The sequence below is a fragment of the Heloderma suspectum genome, chromosome 2 (assembly GCF_057233095.1).
Source record: "Heloderma suspectum isolate Gila_16-S chromosome 2, 16-S_ref, whole genome shotgun sequence".
Lineage (NCBI taxonomy): Eukaryota > Metazoa > Chordata > Lepidosauria > Squamata > Helodermatidae > Heloderma > Heloderma suspectum.
The window spans coordinates 300,329,489-300,354,579 of record NC_139459.1 but is presented as its reverse complement, the minus strand read 5'-3'; the positions used below and the strand labels follow the sequence as shown (position 1 = coordinate 300,354,579).

The 25,091-nt window shown below is 42.9% G+C and overlaps 1 protein-coding gene across 1 annotated transcript in view; it reads left to right on the top strand.

The window, feature by feature from the left end:
- Nucleotides 1–25,091, top strand: part of IL17RD (interleukin 17 receptor D) — a 71,601-nt gene that overhangs the window by 35,373 nt on the left and 11,137 nt on the right. Inside the window, exons 2-5 of the mRNA XM_084832476.1 lie at nucleotides 11,609–11,666; nucleotides 19,479–19,604; nucleotides 23,559–23,677; nucleotides 24,507–24,627. Coding sequence (XP_084688602.1) covers nucleotides 11,609–11,666; nucleotides 19,479–19,604; nucleotides 23,559–23,677; nucleotides 24,507–24,627 — 424 coding nt within the window. The remainder of the gene's footprint in view (nucleotides 1–11,608; nucleotides 11,667–19,478; nucleotides 19,605–23,558; nucleotides 23,678–24,506; nucleotides 24,628–25,091) is intronic.

The following is a 25,091-nucleotide window of genomic DNA, read 5'->3' as shown; positions in this document are numbered from 1 at the left end:
ACTGATTTCAGGAACAGGGGTTGTTCCTCTGTCCTCTGTCTGAGACCCTGAAGCGCCTTCACCATTGACAGCCACAATAGTATGGTGGACCAAACCCTGCGTGGGGAAGACACCACCTATCAGCCAGCTGGGACAGCTTCCAGCTTGGATAGGAGCAGTAGCACCACTCTTCAAAGTGGTCTTAATAGACAAGCAGCTGGTTAGGATCGACTCTTCAGCATTAGGACCCACCATTATCTACACCACTCATACTTCCATTGCCAACATGATGGAGACATGCCAGGCCCTGAAGCAAGTCATAAGAAGATAGGAAGAGCCACGTTGGATCATACCAAAGGCCTGTCTAGTTCAGCATTCTGTTCCCACACCAGCCAACCAGTTGCCTATGGGCATCCCAAAAGCAGGCCATGAACGCAAGAGTACTTTCTAGCTCATATTCCTCAGCAGCTGGTGTTCAGAGGGCCACTGCCTCTGATATGGAGGTAATATATAATTGTCATGATTAGTAGCCATATGCCCATGAACTTGTCTTAATCCCCCTTTAAACCTGTCCAAGTTGCTGACCAACACTACACCTTGTGATAGCAAATTCCATAGCTTAAGTATGTGTTTTGTGAAATGGAGCACTCATAGTCAACAAAAGGGTGGGAAAAGCAGTACTGGGGTACAATCTCAAAAACAATAGAATGATATCAGTACAAATCCAAGGCAAACGATTCAACATCACAGTAATTCAAGTCTATGCCCCAACCACTGAGGCCGAAGAAGCTGAGGTTGATCAGTTCTATGAAGACCTACAACACCTTCTAGAACGAACACCAAAAAAAGATGTCCTCTTCATCATAGGGGATTGGAATGCTAAAGTAGGAAGTCAAGAAATCACCGGGATAACAGGCAAGCATGGCCTTGGTGTACAAAATGAAGCAGGACAAAGGCTAATAGAGTTTTGCCAACAGATCACGCTGATCATAGCAAACACGCTTTTCCAACAGCACAAGAGGCGACTGTACGCATGGACATCACCAGATGGTCAATACTGAAATCAGATTGATTGCGTACTTTGCAGCCAAAGATGGAGAAGCTCCATACAGTCAGTAAAAACAAGACCTGGAGCTGACTGTGGCTCAGATCATGAGCTCCTGCTTGCAAAATTTCGGCTTAAATTGAAGAATGTAGGGAAAACCACTAAACCATTCAGGTATGACCTAAATCATATCCCTTATGAATATACAGTGGAGGTGAGGAATAGATTTCAGGGATTAGACCTGATAGACAGAGTGCCTGAGGAACTATGGACAGAGGTCCGTAACATTGTTCAGGAGGTAGCAACTCAATCCATCCCAAAGAAAAAGAAATGCAAGAAAGCCAAGTGGCTGTCTGAGGAGGCTTTACAAGTAGCTGAGCAAAGAAGGGAAGCGAAAAGCAAGGGAGAAAGGGGAAGATATATCCAACTGAATGCAGAGTTCCAGAGAATAGCAAGGAGAGACAAGAAGGCCTTCTTAAATGAACAATGCAAAGAAACCGAGGAAAGCAGCAGAATGGGAAAGACTAGAGATCTCTTCAAGAAAATCGGAGATATCAAGGGAATATTTTGTACAAAGACAGGCATGATAAAGGACAAAGAAGGCAGGGACCTAACAGAAGCAGATGAGATTAAGAAGAGGTGGCAAGAATACACAGAAGAACTATACAGGAAAGATCTGAATGACCCTGATAGCCATGATAGTGCGGTCACTGAACTTGAGCCGGACATCCTAGAGAGTGAAGTCAAGTGGGCCTTAGGAAGCATTAGTAACAACAAAGCTAGCGGAGATGACAGTCTTCCAGCTGAGCTATTTAAAATCCTAAAAGATAATGCTGTTAAAGTGCTGCACTCAATATGCCAACAAATTTGGAACACTCAACAGTGGCCACAAGACTGGAAGAGGTCAGTTTACATTCCAATTCCAAAGAAGGGCAACGCCAAAGAGTGTTCACACTACCGTACAGTTGCGCTCATTTCACATGCCAGCAAGGTGATGCTCAAAATCCTACAAGCTAGGCTTCAGCAGTATGTGAACCGAGAACTACCGGAAGTACAAGCTAGGTTCGAAGAGGCAGAGGAACTAGAGATCAAATCGCCAACATTCGCTGGATCATGGAGAAAGCAAGAGAATTCCAGAAAAACGTCTATTTCTGCTTCATTGACTACGCTAAAGCCTTTGATTGTGTGGATCACAACAAACTGTGGCAAATTCTGAAAGTGATGGGAGTACGAGACCACCTTACCTGTATCCTGAGAAACCTGTACGAGGGTCAAGAAGCAACAGTCAGAACCAGACATGGAACAACCGATTGGTTCAAAATTGGGAAAGGAGTACGACAAGGCTGCATATTGTCGCCCTGCTTATTTAACTTATATGCAGAGTACATCATGAGAAATGCCAGGTTGGATGAATCATAGGTCGGAATTAAGATTGCTGGGAGAATTATCAATAACCTCAGATACGCAGATGATACCATCCTAATGGCAGAAAGTGAAGAGGATCTCAAGAGCCTCTTGTTGAGGGTGAAAGTGGAAAGTGCAAAAGCTGGTTTGAAACTCAACATTAAAAAAACTAAGATCATGGCATCTGGCTTCCTGGCATATAGAAGGGGAAGAAATGGAAGCAGTGACAGATTTTACTTTCTTGGGCTCCAAGATCACCGCAGATGGTGACTGTAGCCATGAAATTAAAAGATGCTTGCTCCTTTGGAGGAAAGCTATGGCACACCTAGACAGCATAGTAAGAAGCAGAGACATCACCTTGCCGACAAAGGTCCATCTAATCAAAGCTATGGTTTTCCCAATAGTAATGTATGGCTGTGAGAGCTGGACTATAAGGAAGGCTGAGCGCCGAAGAATCGATGCTTTCGAACTGTGGTGCTGGAGAAGACTCTTATGAGTCCCCTGGACTGCAAGGAGGTCAAATCAGTCAATCCTAAAGGAAATCAACCCTGAGTGCTCATTGGAAGGACAGATACTAAACTGAAGCTGAAATATTTTGGCCACCTAATGTGAAGAGAAAACTCTCTGGAAAAGACCCTGATGCTGGGAAAGACTGAAAGCAAAAGGAGAAGGAGATGGCAGAGGATGGGATGGCTAGATAGCATCACTGATGCAATGAATATGAACTTGAGCACGCTTCAGGAGAGAGTGCAGGACAGGAAGGCCTGGCATGCTATGGTCCATGGGGTCACGAGGAGTTGGACACGACTGAATGACTGAATAACAGCAACAACAACAACTTCTTTTTATCTGTCCTGAATCTCCCACCATTCAGCTTAATTGGATGACCCCAGTTTCTAGTATTATAAGACCTTCCACTTTCTCTATTCACCTCATCGTGTCCCTCCCCATTACTTGCCTTTTTTGTAGCTGAAAGTCCCAGATGTTGTAACCTTTCGTCATAGGGAAGTTAGCTTCAGCCCCTTGATAATTTTGGTTGCCCTTTTCTCCACCTTTTCTAGTGCGGCAACCAGAAAGGTGTATAGAAAGTATGGGCAATTTATGGTCCACGGATCCCCCCCCCCCATGGGCTGCACCCTCCCGCGGCTGCTGAAAAATAAATACGTTTAAAATGGCTTCCATTCTGCCCAAAGGGTCAAAATTGCAAACAATCTAATTTTAACCCTTTTGGTATACCTTAGACACTACAAAGCCATTCCTCCCCCCTAAAAAACTTTTTTAAAAAACCCTGAATTTGGGGGGCAGTGGTGGTCACATGCGGCCCATGAGCTGTGTGTTGCCCACCACGGGTATATTGCATTCAGAGTACGGTTGCACCATAGTGCCTTGTATAGATGCTGGACTAGATGGACCATTGATCTGATCCACCATGGCTCTTCTTATGATATTGGCAGTTTTATTTTAAATTTCTTTCCTAACAGTTCCCAAAATGGAATTTGCCATTTTCACAGCAGCTGCACACTGGATTGCCATTTTCATTGAGCTATTCATCACAACCGCAAGACCCCTTTCCTGGGCAGTCACTGCTAGGTCAGGCCCCATCAGTGTATATGTCAAGTTAGGATTTCTTTGCATCACTACACTTGCTTACATTGAACGTGATTTGCCATTTTAATGCCCATTCCCTCAGTTTTGACAGATCCTTTTGGAGCTCTTCACTGTCCCATTTTGTTTTAACCACCCAAAATAATCTGGTGTCATAGACAAACTTAGCCCCTCACTGCACATCCCTGACTCTTATTTATTTTTTAAAAAAATGATTAATACTACTTATATACCACTTAATATAATAAAATCTCTAAGGTGCAATCCTATGAAGATAGTTGCCAGCCTCTGAACTCATGACTATCCTATGCAGGGTGGCTGGAGAATGGAGGGGATCCTCCCCTCCATGCTCTAGCCACCCTACATTTCTGGCTAGATGTGTGATTTTGTGCATCTAGCCAGGGACATTGGAACAGGAGGTGGGAGGCTGAACGGTGCATAGGAAGCCCTGTAAAGAGGCTTCTGCGGTCTCCTCCCTGCCCCGGGGACTGTCCTGTTTTTGCCCTTTCTGTGCTCTGTTTCTGAATTCAGAGATGTGGAACAACTGCACCAGCTATGAGGGGGAGGAGGCAGGAGCCATGGTTTCTGGGAACTGAGCTCAGAGCCAGGGATCTGACCTCAGTTTCCATAAACCAAAAAATCGTATGGCCGTCTAGACCTTGTTGTTGTTTATTAATTCAGTCGCTTCCGACTCTTCATGACTTCATGGACCAGCCCATGCCAGAGCTTCCTGTCGGCTGTCGCCACCCCCAGCTCTCCCAAGGTCGAGTTCGTCACCTCCAGAATATCATCCATCCATCTTGCCCTTGGTCGGCCCCTCTTCCTTTTGCCTTCCACTTTCCCTAGCATCAGCATCTTCTCCAGGGTCTCCTGTCTTCTCATGATGTGGCCAAAGGACTTCAGTTTTGCCTTTAATATAATTCCCTCAAGTGAGCAGACTGGCTTTATATCCTGGAGTATGGACTGGTTTGATCTTCTTGCAGTCCAAGGCACTCTCAGAATTTTCCTCCAACACCACAGTTCAAAAGCATCTCTCTTCCTTCGCTCAGCCTTCCTTATGGTCCAGCTCTCGCAGCCATAGGTTACTACGGGGAATACCATTGCTTTAACTATGCGGACCTTTGTTGTCAATGTGATGTCTCTGTTCTTAACTATTTTATCAAGATTTGTCATTGCTCTCCTCCCAAGAAGTAAACATCTTCTGATTTCCTGGCTGCAGTCAGCGTCTGCAGTAAATTTTGTGCCTAGAAAGACAAAGTCTGTCACTGCCTCCACATTTTCTCCCTCTATCTGCCAGTTATCAATCAAGCTGGTTGCCATAATCTTGGCCTTTTTGAGGTTTAACTGCAACCCAGCTTTTGCACTTCCTTCTTTCACCTTCGTCATAAGGTTCCTTAGCTCCTCCTCGCTTTCAGCCTTCAAAGTAGTATCATCTGCATATCTGAGATTGTTAATGTTTCTTCCAGCGATTTTAACTCCAGCCTTGGCTTCATCAAGCCCAGCACATCACATGATGTGTTCTGCGTACAGGTTGAATAGGTAGGGTGAGAGTATACAACCCTGCCGTACTCCTTTCCCAATCTTAAACCAGCCCGTTGTTCCATGGTCTGTTCTTACCGTTGCTACTTGGTCGTTATACAGATTCCTCAGGAGGCAGACAAGATGACTTGGTATCCCCATAACACCAAGAACTTGCCACAATTTGTGATGATCCACACAGTCAAAGGCTTTAGAATAGTCAATAAAACAGAAATAGATGTTTTTCTGAAACTCCCTGGCTTTCTCCATTATCCAGCAGATATTGGCAATTTGGTCTCTAGTTCCTCTGCCTTTTCGAAACCCAGCTTGTACATCTGGCAATTCTTGTTCCATGAATTGCTGGAGTTTACCTTGCAAGATCTTGAGCATTAGCTTACTGGCATGTGAAATAAGTGCCACTGTTTGATAGTTTGAACATTCTTTGATGCTTCCCTTTTTTGGTATGGGGATATAAGTTGATCTTGTCCAATCTGTTGGCCATTCTTGTGTTTTCCAAATTTGCTGGCATATGGCATGCATCACCTTGACAGCATCATCTTGCAAGTTTTTAAACCGTTCAACTGGGATACCGTCATCTCCTGCTGCCTTGTTATTAGCAATGCTTCTTAAGGCCCATTCAGCTTCACTCTTCAGGATGTCTGGCTCTAACTCACTGACCACACCATCAAATCTATCCCTGATATTATTATCCTTCCTATACAGATCTTCCGTATATTCTTGCCACCTTTTCTTGCTCTCTTCTGCTTCTGTTAGGTCCTTGCCATCTTTGTCTTTGATCATACCCATTTTTGCCTGGAATTTACCTCCGATGTTCTAATTTTCTGGAAGAGGTCTCTTATCCTTCCTGTTCTATTATCTTCTTCCTCTTTTTAAATTGCTTGTTTAAAAATAATTCCTTATCTCTTCTGGCTAACCTCTGGAATTTTGCATTTAATTGGGCATATCTCCCCCTTTCACTGTTGCCTTTTGCTTTCCTTCTTTCTTGGGCTGCTTCCAGTGTCTCAGCAGACAGCCATCTTGCCTTCTTGGTTTTCTTGTTCTTTGGGACGTTTTTTGTTGCCACTTCCTGAACAATGTTGCGAACTTCTGTCCATAGTTCTTCCGGGACCCTGTCTACTAAATCTAGTCCCTTAAATCTATTCTTCACCTCCACTGCATATTCATTAAGAATATTAGAGAGTTCATATCTAACTCATTTGTGGGTCTTACCTATTCTCTTTAGTCTGATTTTAAATTGTGCAATAAGTTCATGATCTGAACTACGGTCAGCTCCAGGTCTTGTTTTTACCAACTGTATAGATGTCTGCCACCTTTGGCTACAAAGGATGTAGTCAATCTGATTTCGGTGTCGACCATCTGGTGAGGTCCATGTAACTAGCCCCAGATGTGATGACGCAGCTAGCTCAAAGCTGAAAGGCCGGCTAGCAGCCGACGGTGCTGGTGGCGAACGATGAATCCGATGTTCTAAAGATCAACACACCATAGGAACCTGGAATGTAAGAACTATGACCCTGGGCAAATTGGATGTGGTTATTGGGGAGATGTCAAGATTAAATATAGACATTTTGGGTGTCAATGAACTGCAATGGACTGGAATGGGCCACTTCACATCAAATGGCCACCAGATCTACTACTGTGGACAAGAGGACCTCAGAAGAAATGGAGTAGCCTTCATAATTAATAATCAAGTGGCTAAAGCAGTGCTTGGATACAATCCAAACAACGATAGAATGATCTCAATTTGAATTCAGGGTAAGCCATTTAACATCAGTGATCCAAATATACGCCCCAACCACAGATGCTGAAGAAGCAGAAGTAGATCAGTTCTACGAGGATCTGCAGCACCTACTGGATAATACGCCAAAAAGAGATGTTAGTTTCATTACAGGAGACTGGAATGCTAAGGTGGGTAGTCAAACGACACCTGGAATTACAGGCAAGCATGGTCTGGGAGAACAAAATGAAGCGGGACATAGGCTGATAGAATTTTGCCAAGACAACTCACTGTGCATAACACTCTCTTCCAAGAACCTAAAAGACGTCTAGACCTAGACAGTGTCTATTGGCCATAGGATTGCTCCCTAAGTGGTTCACATATAAATATTAACTTTCTCTAATTAATAAATGGAAGAACAATGTACATGCTGTGGCTCCTGATCTAGATAATTTATGAACAAGTTTGAAAGCACCAGTCCCAATACAGATCTTTGGAGGACCTGTTGCAGAGAAACTTCAGTGGTGCTGGCTCCCTAGCATGTGTTTTGTGTACTATGGATTTAATTAGCAGTACCCTGACACCTTGGCTGAAAGATCCATTTTGGTTCCAGAAGCAGCAGCATGGGATGCTGACAGGGTTGTTGATAAGGCCCTGGACAGCCGCTGAGGCCCATGAGCCACAGTGTGTACATGCGTCCTCCATTTATTAGATTAAGGGAAGTTTCTCCCTGTAACTATGGGAACATTCAAATGCCAGCCTGATTGCCATGCCACTACCCAGCTCACTAACCCACAAGCATTTGAATTGACCAATCCAGAGCCTTGGCAGAAAATATGACCCAACCCTCAAGCATTCCCACCTCCCAGACAGGCTAAGAGGTTCAGATTCCACCTGGATGACCTTAGTGGTAACTTCTGTTTTGAATGCTGGTAACTAATTGTCTTCTGCTATGATCCTGTATAGCCAGCCAGATGTCAAGTCAGTCAAAGGGCAAGGAACCTCCCTGAACTTTCTTTTCATTCCCCAGCCTCCGATCCCTCAAGGTCTGTTTATATCATTCCACTGTAAGAACTATCCATTCATTCCTACTCTCAGTTTTCTATTGTTTTTTTTTTTTTTAAACAAGTACCTAACCATAAGGGGATCTCTCCTCTTACCCAGACATCTCATATAACTTCAAATGGCCAAATGCCCACACCAAGCCTGTGCAGCTTGCTGGGCTCACTTTATAAGGGGATGGGGGGGAAGCCAAGGCAGAGATGGATTGGCTCCCTTGCCCATGGAAAAAAAAGCCAGTAGTCAGCCAGGAGGCGAAGGAACAAGGCCTTCAGTCCCACCCACCACTGGAATGCAGCCCCCAAGAAGTTCTCTGAAATGGAATGCGACCCCAGCCTGAAAGAGGTTCTGCACCCCTGGTCTATGTGTTTTATGAGTGCTGTTAGTCTTCAGAATCTTGATTTTTGTTCCCATGTTTTCGTATGATACATGTCTTGACATTCAAAATTAGTATTCTGTTAAAATGGATTATAGTTTCCCTCAAAGATGCATCTGCAATCTTAAAGCAATGCCATGAACAGTAAGAATCCCAACTCATTAAATTATATTTGCTAATTCAGGATATGTATTTATGTTTCAAAATAGTGAAGTTCTAATCAGCAACTGGTTGGATTTTCATATTGAGTGACTGGAAGCAGAAACTTAAGATCACTCCGTCTGTTCCTCTTGCCCAGCTAAACAGTTCACCAATAAATTCCCACAGGATGAAAAGCCACTTTAAGTGACAAAACAAACTTTTTACCCTGGAGTTCCTAACCTAAATTCATTTGTGTTGCAACTCTGTAGGAGGTAGGGAATGAATTTAATCCATTGATTGTTCTGAGAGAATAGATAACAATGCTTGGTTTTTCTGCCACAATTATGGAGGCCAAGAATAGTGCTGAGGGGTGCTTTGGAGAAGCTGCCCAGGCAGGTTTTGCAAAAGATTTGTGAGAGAAAGGAAATAATCAACTGTAGTTGGATAGTATAGCTATTATTTCATTGTTCAATCTTGAGTATGCATAATTAGTGACAGTGTTGAAACAAGGAAAACTATTTGATGTAGACTGTAGATACTTGGAAGTCTGGAAATACAGTTTTCTTTTATTGATTTATTTTCATTATGAAGGATCTTCAAATGTTTGCTAGTGTCCTGATTTTTTCTCCTCTCTCAGATTATGCATTGTTATAGAATTATCTTTTTGACATGTTACTAACAAGTATTTTGTATCTCAATTCAATCTTGTTTCATGCAACTCTTACTGTTTTAGCTGAAGAATAATTAAACTGAGTGGGTACATACTATCACCATCGTTGTGCATACACTTCACCACTGGTAGTATCTTGTACATATTGTATAATAATTGACCTTGCAGGGGGTTGGGGGGGAGCCTTGAAGATAAATTTATGCTACGGAAAGAATAAATAAAGCAGCAAGACGTCTACTGCAGCAGAAGTTCCAAATTGGAGAATCTGGATGGGTGATAACCTAGCCAAGAAACAACGGAAAGGCATTAAAACCTTCTTTTCTGAGTCCAGTTAAAGATACCAAAAAGTTAGACACAGATAATAGCTTTAGGGCACAATCCTATGTGTGTTTAGACAGAGTTGTAGGACTTTTTTTGGTCTAAAATACACACAGAATTGCACCCTTAGAGCGCAATCCTATGCATGTTTAGACAGAAAAAAAGTCCTACAACTTCCAGCATTCCCCAGCTAGCCATCTACCTTGGGATGCCAGTATACATATATCAGCTGTCAATCTGCTGACATTGCTAGAGTGGGCTGATTTACAGCAGCTAGGAAAGCAGTTTTTATAGTCAACTATTGGTACCTGATGCAACATATAGGAATGTTTGGGGGTACTCTGTGTTTTAAAAAAAGAATAAAATTCTGCCCCAAAGAAATCAAATTCTGTGCCACAGAATGTTGAATAACCTTTATAAATGATGGAACTACAGCAAGTTTGCATAGCTTTTATTTGCATAATTAATTTATTTTGTGTTTGTTAGTAATGGAGGAGGTGTCAAATTATATTGAAGCATATTCCGAACTATTGGGGAGTTTATTCAGCCACTTTTCTGGCTTCTGAGATCTCAGCAGACATTGCCCATTCACTTTTAAGCATACTTTTTCACAAACATAAGGACTGGAAGCTTTGGGGGGGTTTAAACAAAAACTGAGTTTCTCTGGAAGCTGATTTTTGTGGCCATTTCAACAATTTTTCTGTGCTCCTGTAGACTGCAGCGTGCACACAGACTTGCTTATATTGGTCTTACCAAAAGGCATTGTTAACTAAAACCTGACCGCTTACTAAAAGGAGCACTAACTAAGGGTGGAAACTTGCTAGTAATCATGGGTAAACTCCATTGACTTTAATGGAACTTAAATGTGATTGACTAGTGCATGATTGCCCTGCACCTACTCTAAAGTAAAAAGGAAGGAAAACAAGATTGTAGCTTGTAATGTTTGCTTTGGCCCTGAGATACCTGCTTTAGGTGCTGTTGCCACCTGAGGTTCACTGAGTACCCATTAGGAGCAGGGCCTTCTCAGTGGTGCTGTCAGCCTTTTGGAATTCCCTCCGAAGAGAAGTTTGCCAGGCTCCAATTGTACTCTTAAGCATTTTTGGATAATAGCTTTTCTGAAAAGTTTTAGCTCATACAGTCTATTTTTGTTTTAGTTTTTGTTGATATTTAATGGTAATGCCTCCTGTATCTGGCTGCTACATGATATATGCTGATTGGGTCATTTTTGTGTATGCTCGAAGTCATTGCATTTTGCATCTCTATGTCTCCATTAGGTCAGAAAATGTTTGACCTTTTTAATAGTAGAGAGGTGGCACTCCTTGCGCAAAATCTGGGTCTAGGTAAAGATAGTCTTCAGCCCCTATGGGCTGCGCAATGTGGATTTTCCTTACCAATTTGCAAGGTAGTATAAGGTATTGTATTTTTTTCTGTTAAAACAATGTTACATATAAGTATTTTTTCACATTATTAATGTTTTAGTCTTTGTTCATACAACCATGTACATCAGTTAACAACCTGAATATATGAAACAGCTGCCAGAGATGTATAGATTTCATAGTTTATTTTTAATGTTTCTTCCTGACTTTCGATCTGAATTGGAATCTGCAAACATAGTATTGCTTCAAACACAATAATTTTCAATGGAGGCAGTTCAAATATTCAGCTAAAAGTCATCAAGGATGGAGTGGCCAAATGGATTCATGATCTGGGCCCCAGAAAATAGTTTGTCTTACACTCTTTTCTCTTGTTTCCCTATAGGGTTTGTCACCAATTGGAAGGAATGCTGGACTGCTTAATATCACCTTTAAGTATGACAGTAAGTTCTCCTTTCTTTTGGTCAGGCTGCTTTCTGTAGAAAATCATAGAATCATAGAACAGTAGGGTTGGAAGGTAGGCTGACCATACCTACCGTTTTAAACGTGACAGTACTGTTTTTTCATATTTCCCGACTGTCCCGTCGTTTTCATATAAATGTAAATTTTGTCCTGTTTTTAATTTTTTGTAAAAGACTGAAGGCATTTATCATAAGGCTCTGTGCTAATCAATGCGTGCAGTAAAACTACTAGTGTGATGAAAGAGGAAGTTCCGTTTCCTTTGTCCAGCCAGGGCCAGGCCTCTTGAGCTAGCGACGATCAGACGCCGCCCCCTTGCTTGTCTGCAGTGGCGGGGAATTCAAGAGGCGGTTGCTAAGCCCCATTCAGCATGTGGGAGCCAGGAGGGTGAGTCTTGCTGTTATTTCTACCGTCATTCCACCCACAGAGATTCTTTCTGCTCTACATTCAGTTTGATTCGGACTTTTCAGACTTATATTTTGGTTCAACAGGCTGTTAGCTATTTTTTTATTACAGCAGAACTCTCCGCTGTAATAAAAACCCTGTCCCATTTTTGTTATCCCAATATCCCATTTTTGTCTCAAGGAAATATGGTCAGCCTGTTGGAAGGGGCCTATAAGACCATCGAGTCCAACCCCCTGCTCAATGTATTAACAAATGAAATGAATATCTTTATTCATTTCATTTGTTAATGCATTTAATTAGTTGAAAATACCGTGCATTAAAATAATGTTCTAAAAAGAGACAAACATAACAGAGGATTGTTGAACTGGCCAATTTTAGGGAACCCTAATGATCTGTTTGTTTAGATTTTTAACCCACTGGAAGGTTCAGAATAGAATGGACCCGGTTCCCACAATTAAACAACCCAGAGTTTGTTAACCAGGGGCTGTTTGGGAGAATGCAGGCATGCTGACTCCCGACCACTTGCCTGTTTCCGGTCTCCTAAACAACCCAGGGATACCCCATCCCTGGGTAGTTCTCTGTGACACGTGAACCTGGAACTCTGGGTCATTGAAGGAAAAATAACCCAGAATTAGAACCCAAGGTTTGTTCTTGAGTTACAATTTGCAGCATTCACAACTCACTGAACACCTTTTTCTTAGCATAAACAGAGAGATGCTGAATTAATTTTATCTTAATAGGTGCAAAAATTCCTTATCTTTTCCATAATGGTGGTGATGGTGAGATGCTTGCTGGATGATTTTGTAACCTTCAGAATTATACAAAGTGATTGACATGCATTTTAGATATATCTTCAGTTTCACATAACCTAACTAGATTTTTTTGTAAAGGTCATGCCAGCGGCTAGAGAGTGAAATGTCAATATCTACTTGTCCTTCCTATCTTTGGCTGAAGCAGAATAAAATAAAATAGAATTTGCTTCTATTTTCTTTATTCTCATAATATATATTCATCATAGATTTCAGCTTTTCTTGATGGCTTACCTTGGTTTTTAAATCTCATGTAGCCCTGGCTCTCCCCATATAAAGAATTGTAGTTTTTGTCTTTCAGATGCTTTGAATACCTGTAGTGGCTGGAGAGTCTGGACCAATCCACCCAAGGTTAATCATTTAAAAATTAATACTTGAAAGAGTTAATTTTGGATGGATTGTGCTGTCTGTTAACAATGTAATCTGTGTAATATTATTTAATCCTGCCATTCATGGTATACAGAGCAATCTTAACCCCCAAATCTGCTCGCTGTTGGGTGTTAGGATTCAGCAGACAAGCCCTTCTGCCAGTGGAGAGGGGTTTGCTGGTACCAGGGTCTGGGGGGTGCAGGAGTTTGCCCCAGCCCCCAGAAGCCTCAATTATGCCTGCAGAAAGCTCTATGGGCATGAATTGACTGCCAGTGGCAGGTCATGAAACGGGATGTTCTCGGGGCAGGAACACAAGGCCCCTGCAGGATAAGCTCCTCTGTCAACACAAGCCTCAAGAAACAACAGAGGGGGAAATATAAAAACAACAACCCTTAAACCTGTGTGTGTGTGTGTGTGTTTGTGGTGGTAAGTCATGCCGCTCCACCTGGCCTGCAGAGGGAGCCAGCAGGGTCTTGGAAGTGGCAGAGGATTCTCTGTTTCACTCGCCTGATCTCTTTTTTTCCCCTTAATTCTGCAACTAGGGATACCTATTGCGCCTTTTCATAGAAAGTGTTTAATTCAGGTTGGCAGGTATGCGTAGTTTGTTACAGGATTACTGGAGAACACCCTTTCTTAAAACCTACTTCCTATCAAATACAAACGATACATTGGTTTGAAATCTGAATCTTTGGAAAAGAAAGCAAAAGTTGGTCTCATTAGAAACCAGCATGTTTCTTTAGTGGAAATAATGTCGTGCTATTTACATCTAATAACGTTAGAATCATAGAATCATAGAATAGTAGGGTTGGAAGGGGCCTACAAGGCCATCGAGTCCAACCCCCTGCTCAGTGCAGGAATCCAAGTCAGAGCATCCCTGACAGATGGCTGTCCAGCCTCGTCTTGAACGCCTCCAGTGTGGGAGAGCCCACCACCTCCCTAGGTAATTGGTTCCATTGTCGTATTGCTCTAACAGTCAGGGTTTTTTTCCTGATGTTCAGCTGGAATCTGGCTTCCTGTAACTTGAGCCCATGATTCCGTGTCCTGCACTCTGGGATGATCAAGAAGAGATGCTGGCCTTCCTCTCTGTGACAACCTTTCAAGGACTTGAAGAGCGCTGTCATATCTCCCCTCAGTCTTCTCTTCTCAAGGCTAAACATGCCCAGTTCTTTCAGTCTCTCCTCATAGGGCTTTGTTTCCAGTCCCCTGATCATCTTTGTTGCCCTCCTCTGAACCCTCTCCAGTTTGTCTGCATCCTTCTTAAAGTGTGGTGCCCAGAACTGGATACAGTACTCCACATGGGGCCTAACCAATGCTGAGTAGAGGGGAACTAGTACTTCCTGGGATTTGGAAGCTATGCTTCTATTAATGCAGCCCAAAATAGCATTTGCCTTTTTTACAGCCACATCACATTGTTGGCTCATATTCAGCTTGTGATCGACAACAATTCCAAGATCCTCCTCACTTGTAGTGTTGCTGAGCTACGTATCCCCCATCTTGTAACTGTGCCTTTGGTTCTTTTTCCTAGTTGCAGAACTTGGCATTTATCCCTATTAAATGTCATTCTGTTGACATCATGTTATAATTTGTTCTTTCTTGTAATCTCAGCCACCTACTTTGGTGATATACCTATAAGTTTAATGAATGTCTGCCAGAAATTAATGGATTGGTATCACTGGACAACATCCAACGTTGAGTGAGTGGACGTCTGTTCATAGTGGAGGCTGTTCGCTCCCATGTCAGTGGGGTGGTGAATCTGCTCTGGGTTTCAGTCAGAACGAGTGAGCACTCTAAAGGAGCTGTCCAAGGTGCTTTAGAATTCTGACTGAAACCTGGAGCACATTCACTCCCCCTCTGACATCGGAGCCACCAGCCTCCACTGTCTATTCATGCAACAAGACTCCCCACCCCTCCAAGGCTTCTCAATAACTGCTCCGGGGAAGGGAAGCTGCTCCCTAATACCTGCTTTATAAGAGGCAGTGACATGGGATTGGTTCCCAGGAATCATCTAACTCCCCGTTCTGGGAGGTACTAGGCTGTGGTGCTGGTGGCCCAGCTTGGCTACCTACAATCCCATTGTATGCAAAACTGTTTGATGTACAGGGCTCATGCTTCAAGCCCTGTGGTGTCCAGTGCCCATATGACCTCCAGGCTCCTTTTAGTCTTCTTCCATGAAAGAGTCCAAAGACAACTTAAACTCTGATACAGGGACCCAAGGAGGCTTACGTAGACTACGGCGAAATAAGGGCAACGCTATTTGCGTTGCCCTTATTTTCGCCGTAGTCTACGTAAAGATTTACGTAGACTACAGCGACCAAATAAGGAACGCGAATGGCGGCTCCCTATGGGGGCCGCCATTATCCGTACGCGCTTTTTTTTTTTTAAAGTCACCTGTGATCGGCTACGTGACGATTTACGTAGCCTATCACGGCTGACTTTGCAAATCTAGCCGTGATAGGCTACGTTAATCGTCACGTAGCCTATCACGGGGGCGTGTTTTTTTTTTCTTTTATTGGAATGGCGGCGGCGGCAGCCGGTCGAAAGATTGGCTGCCACCCCCGCCCCTGACCAAGACCCGACGAACCACCGGCCGGACCCGCCGCTGGGAGGGACATTCGCCCAAGGTAAGTCCCGTCCCGGGGGGGGGGCGGGGGGGGTACGGAGAATTTCTTCCCGAAACTTTGGGGGGCCGAACACGTTGGCGCTCGGCCCCCCGAAGTTTCGGGGAGAAATTCTCCGCCAACCCTAGGTATGACTGGGTTCCAGTCTGGAGCCATGTTGCCCTGGCAGTGTTCTGCGGAGGCTCCACGGGACGCTATCTCAAACAGCTTTTAAAAGGTTGAAAAACTTTTTTATAAAAGGGGAAGCAAGAGCAGCATCTGGATGAAATCTTGGAAGACTAGCTCCTTTTGCAAAGCAGCAGAAGGGCTGGACTCCTAGGTTAGTCTGCCAGAGCTTAGACACCGCTCAAAGTTGTTTTGAAACTCCTATCTAATTAGGAGAACACAAGGCTGACGAGCTGTAGTTTTTAGTGTTTATGGACTAAGGAATACCAACAATATTTGAGGACCTGCAAGATCTGTTTAAAGAGAGGATGGCAACATCAAGGGGGTCCCTGCTGTCCTTAAGGAGGCAGTAGTGTGGCCATTCCTGAAGAAGCCCACTCTGGACCCAACGGAATTAGACAACTACCGCCCAGTCACAAATATCCCTTTCTTAGGTAAGGTACTTGAGAGGGTTGTGGCAGAGCAACTGCAGGCACTCTTGGAGAATACTGATTATCTAGACCCATTTCAGGCTGGGTTTCGATCTGGTTATGGGACTGAATCAGCCTTGGTCACCCTGATGGATGGCCTTTATCGAGAGAGGGACATGGGGAGTGCAGCCCTGGTAATTCTGCTCGATCTTTTATCGGCTTTTGATACTATCAACCGTGGTATCCTCCTGGATCGACTCCATGGGATGGGTATCGGAGGCACTGTGTTACAGTGGTTCTGGTCCTACCTACGGGGCTGATTTCAGAGAGTAACATTGGGTGACTATTCCTTGGCCCCTTGGCAACTGAGCTATGGGGTGCCATAGGGCACTATCTTGTCCCCAGTGTTGTTTCACATCTATACAAAGGTGCTGGGAGTGTTCATTAGAGGATTTGGAGCTAAATGCCGTCAGTATGGTGATGACAGGCAGCTTTGTCTTCCTGTGACATCTGAATCAGGAGAGACTGTGTAAGACCTGGATCAGTGTCTGAACCCAGTAATGGGCTGGATGAGGGCCAATAAACTGAAGCTCAATTCTGGCAAGAGGAAGTCCTGTGATTGAGTGGTTCCCGAGTCCAGGAGAAAGGCACATCGCCTGTTCTGGATGAGGTTGCACTTCCTCTGAAAGATCATGTTCGTAGTCTGGGGGTACTCCTAGATCTGTCATTGTTGCTGGAGGTCCAAGTGGCCGCTGCGGCTCAGAGTGCCTTTTACCAGCTTCGGCTGGTTCGCCAGCTATGGCCTCTCCTGGACAGGGATAGCTTGCCACAGTGGTACGGGCACTAGTAACCTCAAGACTGGATTACTGCAACATGCTCTATGTGACGCTGCCCTTGAGGCTGGTCCGGAAGCTGGAGCTAGTGCAGAACGCAGCAGATCGGCTGTTGTCATGAGCTGCCCCTTTTTAGCATGTAGCTACTTCGCTGAGGGAAATGCGCTGGCTGCCTATTTGCTACCGGGCCAGGTTTAAGGTATTAGTACTACTGTACAAAGCCCTAAACAACTTGGGATCAGGATACCTGAGAGAGCACCTTCTTCTTTAGCAACCTGCCTGGTCACTGAGGTCATCGGAGGGCACGCTCCTGGCATTCCACATGGACCTATGGCCCGGTTGGAGTCCACCAGGAAGAGAGTCTTCAGTGTAGTGGCCCCCTTCCTGTGGAATTCCCTGCCTTTGGAGGTCAGGCAGGCGCCAAGGTTGTGTTGCTTTTGGCGCCTCCTGAATTTGTTATTTTGAGAGGCTTTCCCTGAGTGACCAGCCACAGTTTATTATGTTCAGAATCTCTTCTTTTAAAATGTTTTAATTGTTTAATTGTTTAATTATGAGGTTTTATTATCTTATCTTGCCATTCACTGCTCCGAAATCTTTGATGTGGAACGGTGTGTATATATATATATATATATATTGTAAATAAATAAATAAAAAATTAAGACCTCTAATAGCAAGTTTAAGCATGAATTATTTTATCATGGAATTCTTCAGGAGTGTCAAATAATTACCCTTCATTTATGTCTGAAATGTTTGAGATAATTTGTTCAAAGTTGAAATTAGTTTCCAGTTGCTTATTAACTGAAAGAAATGTCTCTAACCTACAGATCTCAGATTTTGGCGGATGGTCATTTTGGAGCACAAACCTTCTAGCAACATGGATCCAAAATGCAAGGCTAGCTATTAATTGGATCCAGATGTTGTCAGAAGCTCTTGCTTCAAACTACCTATTAAAAGACAGGTTAATGTTTTACTAATAGGAAGATCTTGCTGTCATTCATTTGAATTGCTGCAGCACAATTCCACGTAACAGTACCAAATCTGCTCTTAGCGATTCAATATTTGGCCTTTGTAATATAGCAAGTGGTAGATTTCTCAAAGACACAATTATCTGCAGCTTTCAGAGGTATTTGATTTGAATCTTTCTTTCTTTGCTTTAGGAATATTAATCAGCTTTCATCCTAGGGGGAAAAATGTATATGCGGATATTGAGAATAAGAGATTATACATACCAAGAACATCGTTTTCATCTAACAAAGAACTGAGCAAGCTAGAGGTGCTAAGGCCACTACTTAAGGATTCCTACAATTAACTGAGAATGGCAGCTTTTGCTAATTTATGGTTATATTTATTTATTGAAATATAGAATTAAAACCTTTAAAATCAGATTGTGCCAATCTGAATGTGGCTGGTTAGTCAGAGAAGGCTTGTTTAGATAAAGATATCTTCATCAGGTGCCAAAAATGAAACCATGTTGGGGCTTGCCTGACTTCAACAGGCAGGGAGTTCCATAGAGAGGGAGCCAATACACTAACGGCTCTACTCTTGAGTGGATTCCAAACGGACTGGAGGTTCATGCAGAACCACCAGGAGTGCCTCATCTGATTACCTCAGTGACCAGACAGGCTGGTAAGGGAGAAGGAGCTCTCCAAAGTATCCTGGTCCCAAGTTGTTATACACCAATAACAAAACCTTAAACCTGACATGGTAGCAAATAGGCTGCCAGTGCAGTTCCCTCACTAGAGATGTGTTACATGCTGAAAGGGGGCAGCCCTTGACAACAGTCGAGCTGCTGCATTCTGCGTTAGCTGCAGTTTCTGGACCAGCCTTAAGGGTGGCTGCAAAGTCATGGTAGTGAGCTCAGAGCAATTGGTTAGAGCAGCTTCCCCTAACCTGGCACCTTCCAGATGTTTTAGACTACAGCTCCCATCACCTCCCATGCCATGCTGACTGGGGATGCTAGAAGCCGTAATCCAACACATCTGGAGGGTGCCAGGTTGGGGAAGATGCGTTAGAGAATAGAATTATGTTATCTGAACTAGAGACCTGATTGACAGCAGGAGCATTTGCTGTTGAGAAATCTTTGTTTGGAATGAACATAAGCAGCTGTAATGGTACAACTTATTGTAACGGTGTCTTTGGGTAAGGCTAGAATTAAAAGTATTTAACCAGATCATTTTTCCTTTTCAGACTGCACTCCTTATTTGAATTCAGTGGGAAAACATGTGATTGGTGATGTACAGAACATCACTATTAGCCAGTATGCATGCTCTGATCAAGTTGCAGTAACAATTCTGTGGACAGCAAATCCCATTGGTAAGTAGGGAGAAATGAACTGCAGTCACATGCCTATTGAGAAGCAGTCTATTGACAATTTCTGCTTCAGTCCAGCTAGATGAATTGTAGTCACCACCCAGGACAATGCATAGAATCTCATTCTTTTCAAATGTTCTGAAATTAAGCACTCTAAAATTGAGGCTAAAAACTTGGTCCAGCTCTGACCAAACTTAACACCGAGAAGGCTAGGAAAGGAATTTCACAGTCTACTTAAGCCAGGCTAAGCAGTCCTATGTAAAGGACACTTGTTTCCAATGTTTAAAGACACTCGGAATTTTAAAAAGCTGCATTGTCTGTATCTTCTTCATTATTATCACCATCTGAATACAGTTCAGCAAGAGTTGCTTTTAGTGGATGGGAGGGTGCTTAATTCAATCCCATTCAAATCAATGGGGTTTAAAGGTGCTTATCTTGGCACATTGCCTCTATGTTAAACTGTATGTGTCTCTTCTGTCTGCCCTTTGCCTGGAAATAGATTTTAGTGAGAGCAGTGGCACTCACATCCAAGTATATGTGTCTGAGATATGCTTGGTAATCTTCTGGATCAGATAATGAAATTGTAATTCCTAGAATAAAGAAAGATGCAAGTAACCAAGAGAATTTATAAATGTAATTTAAGGCACAGATACATTCTAAATATTGAATTCCAGAACAATTGTGTCTCTCAATATATAATTCCCAGTGTCTTAAATCCATGTTGATTGTATTGGAAGTTGTTAGACCTTTTAAAAGGGCTGCAGTAGTGAGCTGAAAGTAGAAATGTACTTGCCTAAACAACTAATAAATGTATTTTGTGGAAACAGAAAAATGTCTAAAGCTTGATAAATTTTAGCTTATTTAATTATATTAATTATATTCAATAGCATTAAATTTGTATATGAAATAATGTTGTTCAGTCGTTCAGTCGTGTCCGACTCTTCGTGACCCCATGGACCATAGCACGCCAGGCCTTCCTGTCCTGCGCTCTCTCCCGGAGCGTGCTCAAGTTCATATTCATTGCATCGGTGATGCTATCTAGCCATCTCATCCTCTGCCGTCCCCTTCTCCTTTTGCCTTCAGTCTTTCCCAGCATCAGGGTCTTTTCCAGGGAGTTTTCTCTTCGTATTAGGTGGCCAAAATATTGGAGCTTCAGCTTCATTATCTGTCCTTCCAATGAGCACTCAGGGTTGATTTCCTTTAGGATGGACTGATTTGACCTCCTTGCAGTCCAGGGGACTCGTAAGAGTCTTCTCCAGCACCACAGTTCACACATTATATGAAATAATGACTAGTTACTAAAAAGGAATGTGGAAGTGATACCCAGTGCTTCCAAGAGTGCAGACAGTTACTGAACTGCTAATCTGCAGCTGCAGGTTGGGCTGCATCCAATCTCCATGGGATACAAAGCTTGGTGTTTTCTCTTGTAATGATTAGAGGTTAATCCTTTTGAAAGCATCAAGAGAGAACTGTAGTTGAAAGATCTCAGGTAACAGGGACCCCGTTAACTCTTCTCTTTCATGGTCTGTATGTTAGCACAAACACTGCTTTTATTCTTCTAAATATTAAGAACACAGTGGGTGGCTCATTTGCCTTTCCCGTCGCAAGATCATTGAGGTCCGAGAAATAAGATACTCATGCAAACATACACACTTGGAATACTGAATTCAAACATGACAAATATACAAAGTTAAGCTATGGTAATCAATTTTGGTTTAAGTACTTTTCCAATATAGGAGGCTTCCCCATTCTTTCTAATTGCACGCAGTCACCGGATGCCAGGCTTAGACTCTTTTATTCCAGCCTTTTGTTCTGAATGCATTTTCTTTAACAAATGGTATCCTTACTCTTTAGGGGCCACGGTGGCTTAGTGGTTAAGACGCTGAACTGCAGACCGGAAGGTCGGCAGGACAGCAGTTCGAGACCCGAGTGCTGCGTGATGGAGTGAGCTCCTGTCTTCACTCCCAGCTCCTGCCAACCTAGCAGTTCGAAAGCAAGAAATTGCAAGTAGATAAATAGGTACCGCCTCGGCGGGAAAGGTAACAGCGTTCCGTGCACCTCGGTGTTCAGTCATGCCAGCCACATGACCACGGAAGCGTCTTCGGACAGCGCTGGCTCTTCGGCTTAGAAACGGGGATGAGCACCGCACCCTAGAGTCAGACACAACTGGCTGGGGACACCTTTACCTTTACCTTTTTATCCTTGCTCTAAACACCACAGAGTGCCAAATTAGCTATACATCTGCCTTTCATTCGTTTAATTTAATTTCAATACTGCCCAATAGCCGAAGCTCTCCCTGGGCGGTTCACAAAATTCAAAATCCAATAAAAACATATTATAAAATCATCAACATAGAAAAATTAGAAACAATTAAAAAAATTAGCAAACATTCTGAGGCTTCTGCTATTTAATATACTAGATTCCCTGTTGGGCAGCTGTGCCAAGCACCTTTGCTTAAAAATCCTGCTCTCAAAGATACAGCTTTGTAGCCATTTTTATAATCGTTTTTTTCGGAACTTGGTGTGCCTCTGAAATGTAGTGGATGGTCAGGACGATCCCCTGCCCTTCGCTAGCTCCAAACTTGGAGGGGGGCGGGCGGCTGGGTTCTTTTATGTTGCATTGCACTTTGGAGGCACTCCGGGTGCTTGCCTCCTTATGTGGCCCTTCAGAGGTACTCCAAGTACCTCCACAGCACAAACTCAGGGACAGAGCCTGAAGGGACTTGTCCCTCCTGAAGGACAGAGCCCTGGCAATCTCATATTTTGGCCATATATCAATGTCAGCCAACATTTGTGGATGCCTACTTTTGAGCAAAATGTAACTACAGATTTCATGCTGATTGACTAATGAATTTAACTCTCATCAGGATAAAATATACACAAATTATTTTGGGCAAGTATCAGAAGTCTGCTTCCCTGGATTGTTTTCTGTTTAAATAATCCCAAAACATTAAGTCTGCTGGGACAAATAAAACACCCAATTGAAAAAAAATCAATAGATCTTTTGGGATTTTTTTTTTTTTGTCCCAGGCTCTTTTTGGTTTTGAAAAAGAAAACTCTGTATAGGCACTTAATTCTATTTCCCTGCATATGTTTTTTGTTGGAATGGTTTTTACCCCAGCATATGACATTGGGATAGTTTTCTGAGATACTTTATTTAGTTTACATAGTTTTCTGGGATATTTTATATCCCAGGCTCTTTTTTGCTTACAGAACAAAAATTGTAAATGGTAAGTGGCTGAAATTTGGGGAAAATTGGGTAGAATCCAGTGTTAGTCCTATGACCTAGACTCATCAAAATGAATGGGAATTAAGTTAGTTGTGACAAGTCTCATTCATTTCAATGGGTCATAAGACTCAACATAAGACTAACATTGGATACTACCCATTGTTTACTTTCGTGCAGGTGACAATGTCTCAGAACGACTACACTGAAGGCTATCTCTGCGTGAATTCTGCAACAAAAAGTGCACCAGGCCTGATGAGCTACTTAAAAAGAAACAGGGGGGGTAGGCACACTGTGACACCAGGCATTTTAACATCACAGAGCCCCTTCCAGCAGTATGTGAGGCATGTGAGAGCCTCTGTGGTGTAACTCTTTCCTGTTATACTCCATTAATCGTAGGAAACTGGAGGTCACACGGAAGGAGACAGCTTATGAATACATGGGCAGTATCCTATTTGGTACTAGAAATAACATAAATTTTATTGCGCCAGCATAACCTACCTCTAGTGCAACACCGATAGAGTCTATTGGCATGTCTGATTTACCCAGAAAACCCATCTTTGGAAAACCCATCATGCTACCAAACTCTGTCGGTGTTGTGCTAGATGTAACTTGTGCTAGTGCCACATAATTTACGTTAGCACTAGTGCAGAATAGAATACTGCCCAATGTCTTTATATATAATCAGCCTACAGATAAATATGCATCTTATTTTATTTTAAATGCATGCAGGTATTGAATTTGTGAAGGGATTTCGAGTGATACTTGAAGAGTTAAAATCAGAAGGGAGACAGTGTCAACAGTTGGTTTTAAAGGACCCAAAGCAGCTCAATTCAAGTTATAAGTGGACTGTAAGTAGCGTGCTTTAGGGAAATATTCTGCTCTGTTTAGGTTTAAAAAAGAAATCTTGCATAAGGTGTTAGATCTCCTGGCCAAAAATCCCAGAGCCATTCTTTTATGAGAAGCCCCGCTAAAGTTGATGGGGCTTTTTGCTATCAGTTCTTTTCAAAGGTGTGACCGTATCCCTGTGCAGGCATTAGCCTGCAACATGCATAGGGCTAAAGTGGGGATGGAATGTGTGTGAGCAAACATGCCACATCCCCTAGCGTCCTCACACATCTGGCCATGTCATAGACTTTTGCGCACTGAACACCAAGTCCATGTAGGGGCTTGTAAGCATGTTTGGCTGAATGTGCTTACACAGCTCCCATGATCAGGAGTCCTGCCACCTCTTCGCTGCAAAGGAATAGCCCCATGGAGACCCAGAAGAAAAGTGAATGACTACTTTGCTTGGAGAGGGCTCCTCTTTGGAACATTATGGAACAAGTCAAAAGACCTCTAGTTTCATCAGTTAGTCTCTACTTTTATGAAGAAGTAGTGCTTGAATTGTGGGAGAAATGCTTGCGTGGGGCTTTATGAAATCTACAATCCCCAACCCTGAACTCGTTTCAATTTTAGTCAAATCCTGACTGAAATGTTAGCCTTACCCTTCTTTAAGGCAGTAGCTAATTGGGCCATCACAAAAGATAAGGATGCTGGTCCCCTGCTGATCCCACTGTAATTCAAGCACTGAAAAGAACTATGGACTTGGATTAGAAAAATACACCTCCCCACACTGAAGTGGCCATATAGGAAGTGTTAAAATACATTACTGACTGGCTTAAATTTCTCCCCTTGCAGGGAGTGGAGTCTCAGCCTTTTCTAAATCTGAAATTTGAAACTGACTACTTTGTAAAGATTGTTCCTTTCCCATCCATTAAGAATGAAAGTAACTACCACCCCTTTTTCTTCAGAACTCGGCGTAAGTACAACAGCAATTATTGCTTTTTGCTTTTATAGATAGATATCTATGTCTTGATTCTTAATTAAAGCAGATAGCAGCTGTAACTGCATGCTTCCAGCTCTAGTTAAAATCCACTTCAAAGCATACCTTAACTGAAATGGATTAGGGAAGATGGGTATGGGTGTCACAATCTCCAATACAGGAATTATTAGGAAAGTTTTGGTAGATTAAGCTGACATCAATGTTATGTTCTTGTAATGTCATTCAAATTGTGTGTGTGCTTTTCTCCCAGTGATTGATATTGCTTTTAGGGAGTTAAAAGACCATTAGAGGACTAGTTCACACAATACATTAGCATGTGAGGTTGGTTCAGACAACAAGACAACCCAGAGTATGGGTTGAATCATAGGTTGTTGAATCATGGGTTGTTGTGTGAACACAGCTGTGCTAACAAACCATGGTTACCATGTTGCATGAACCAG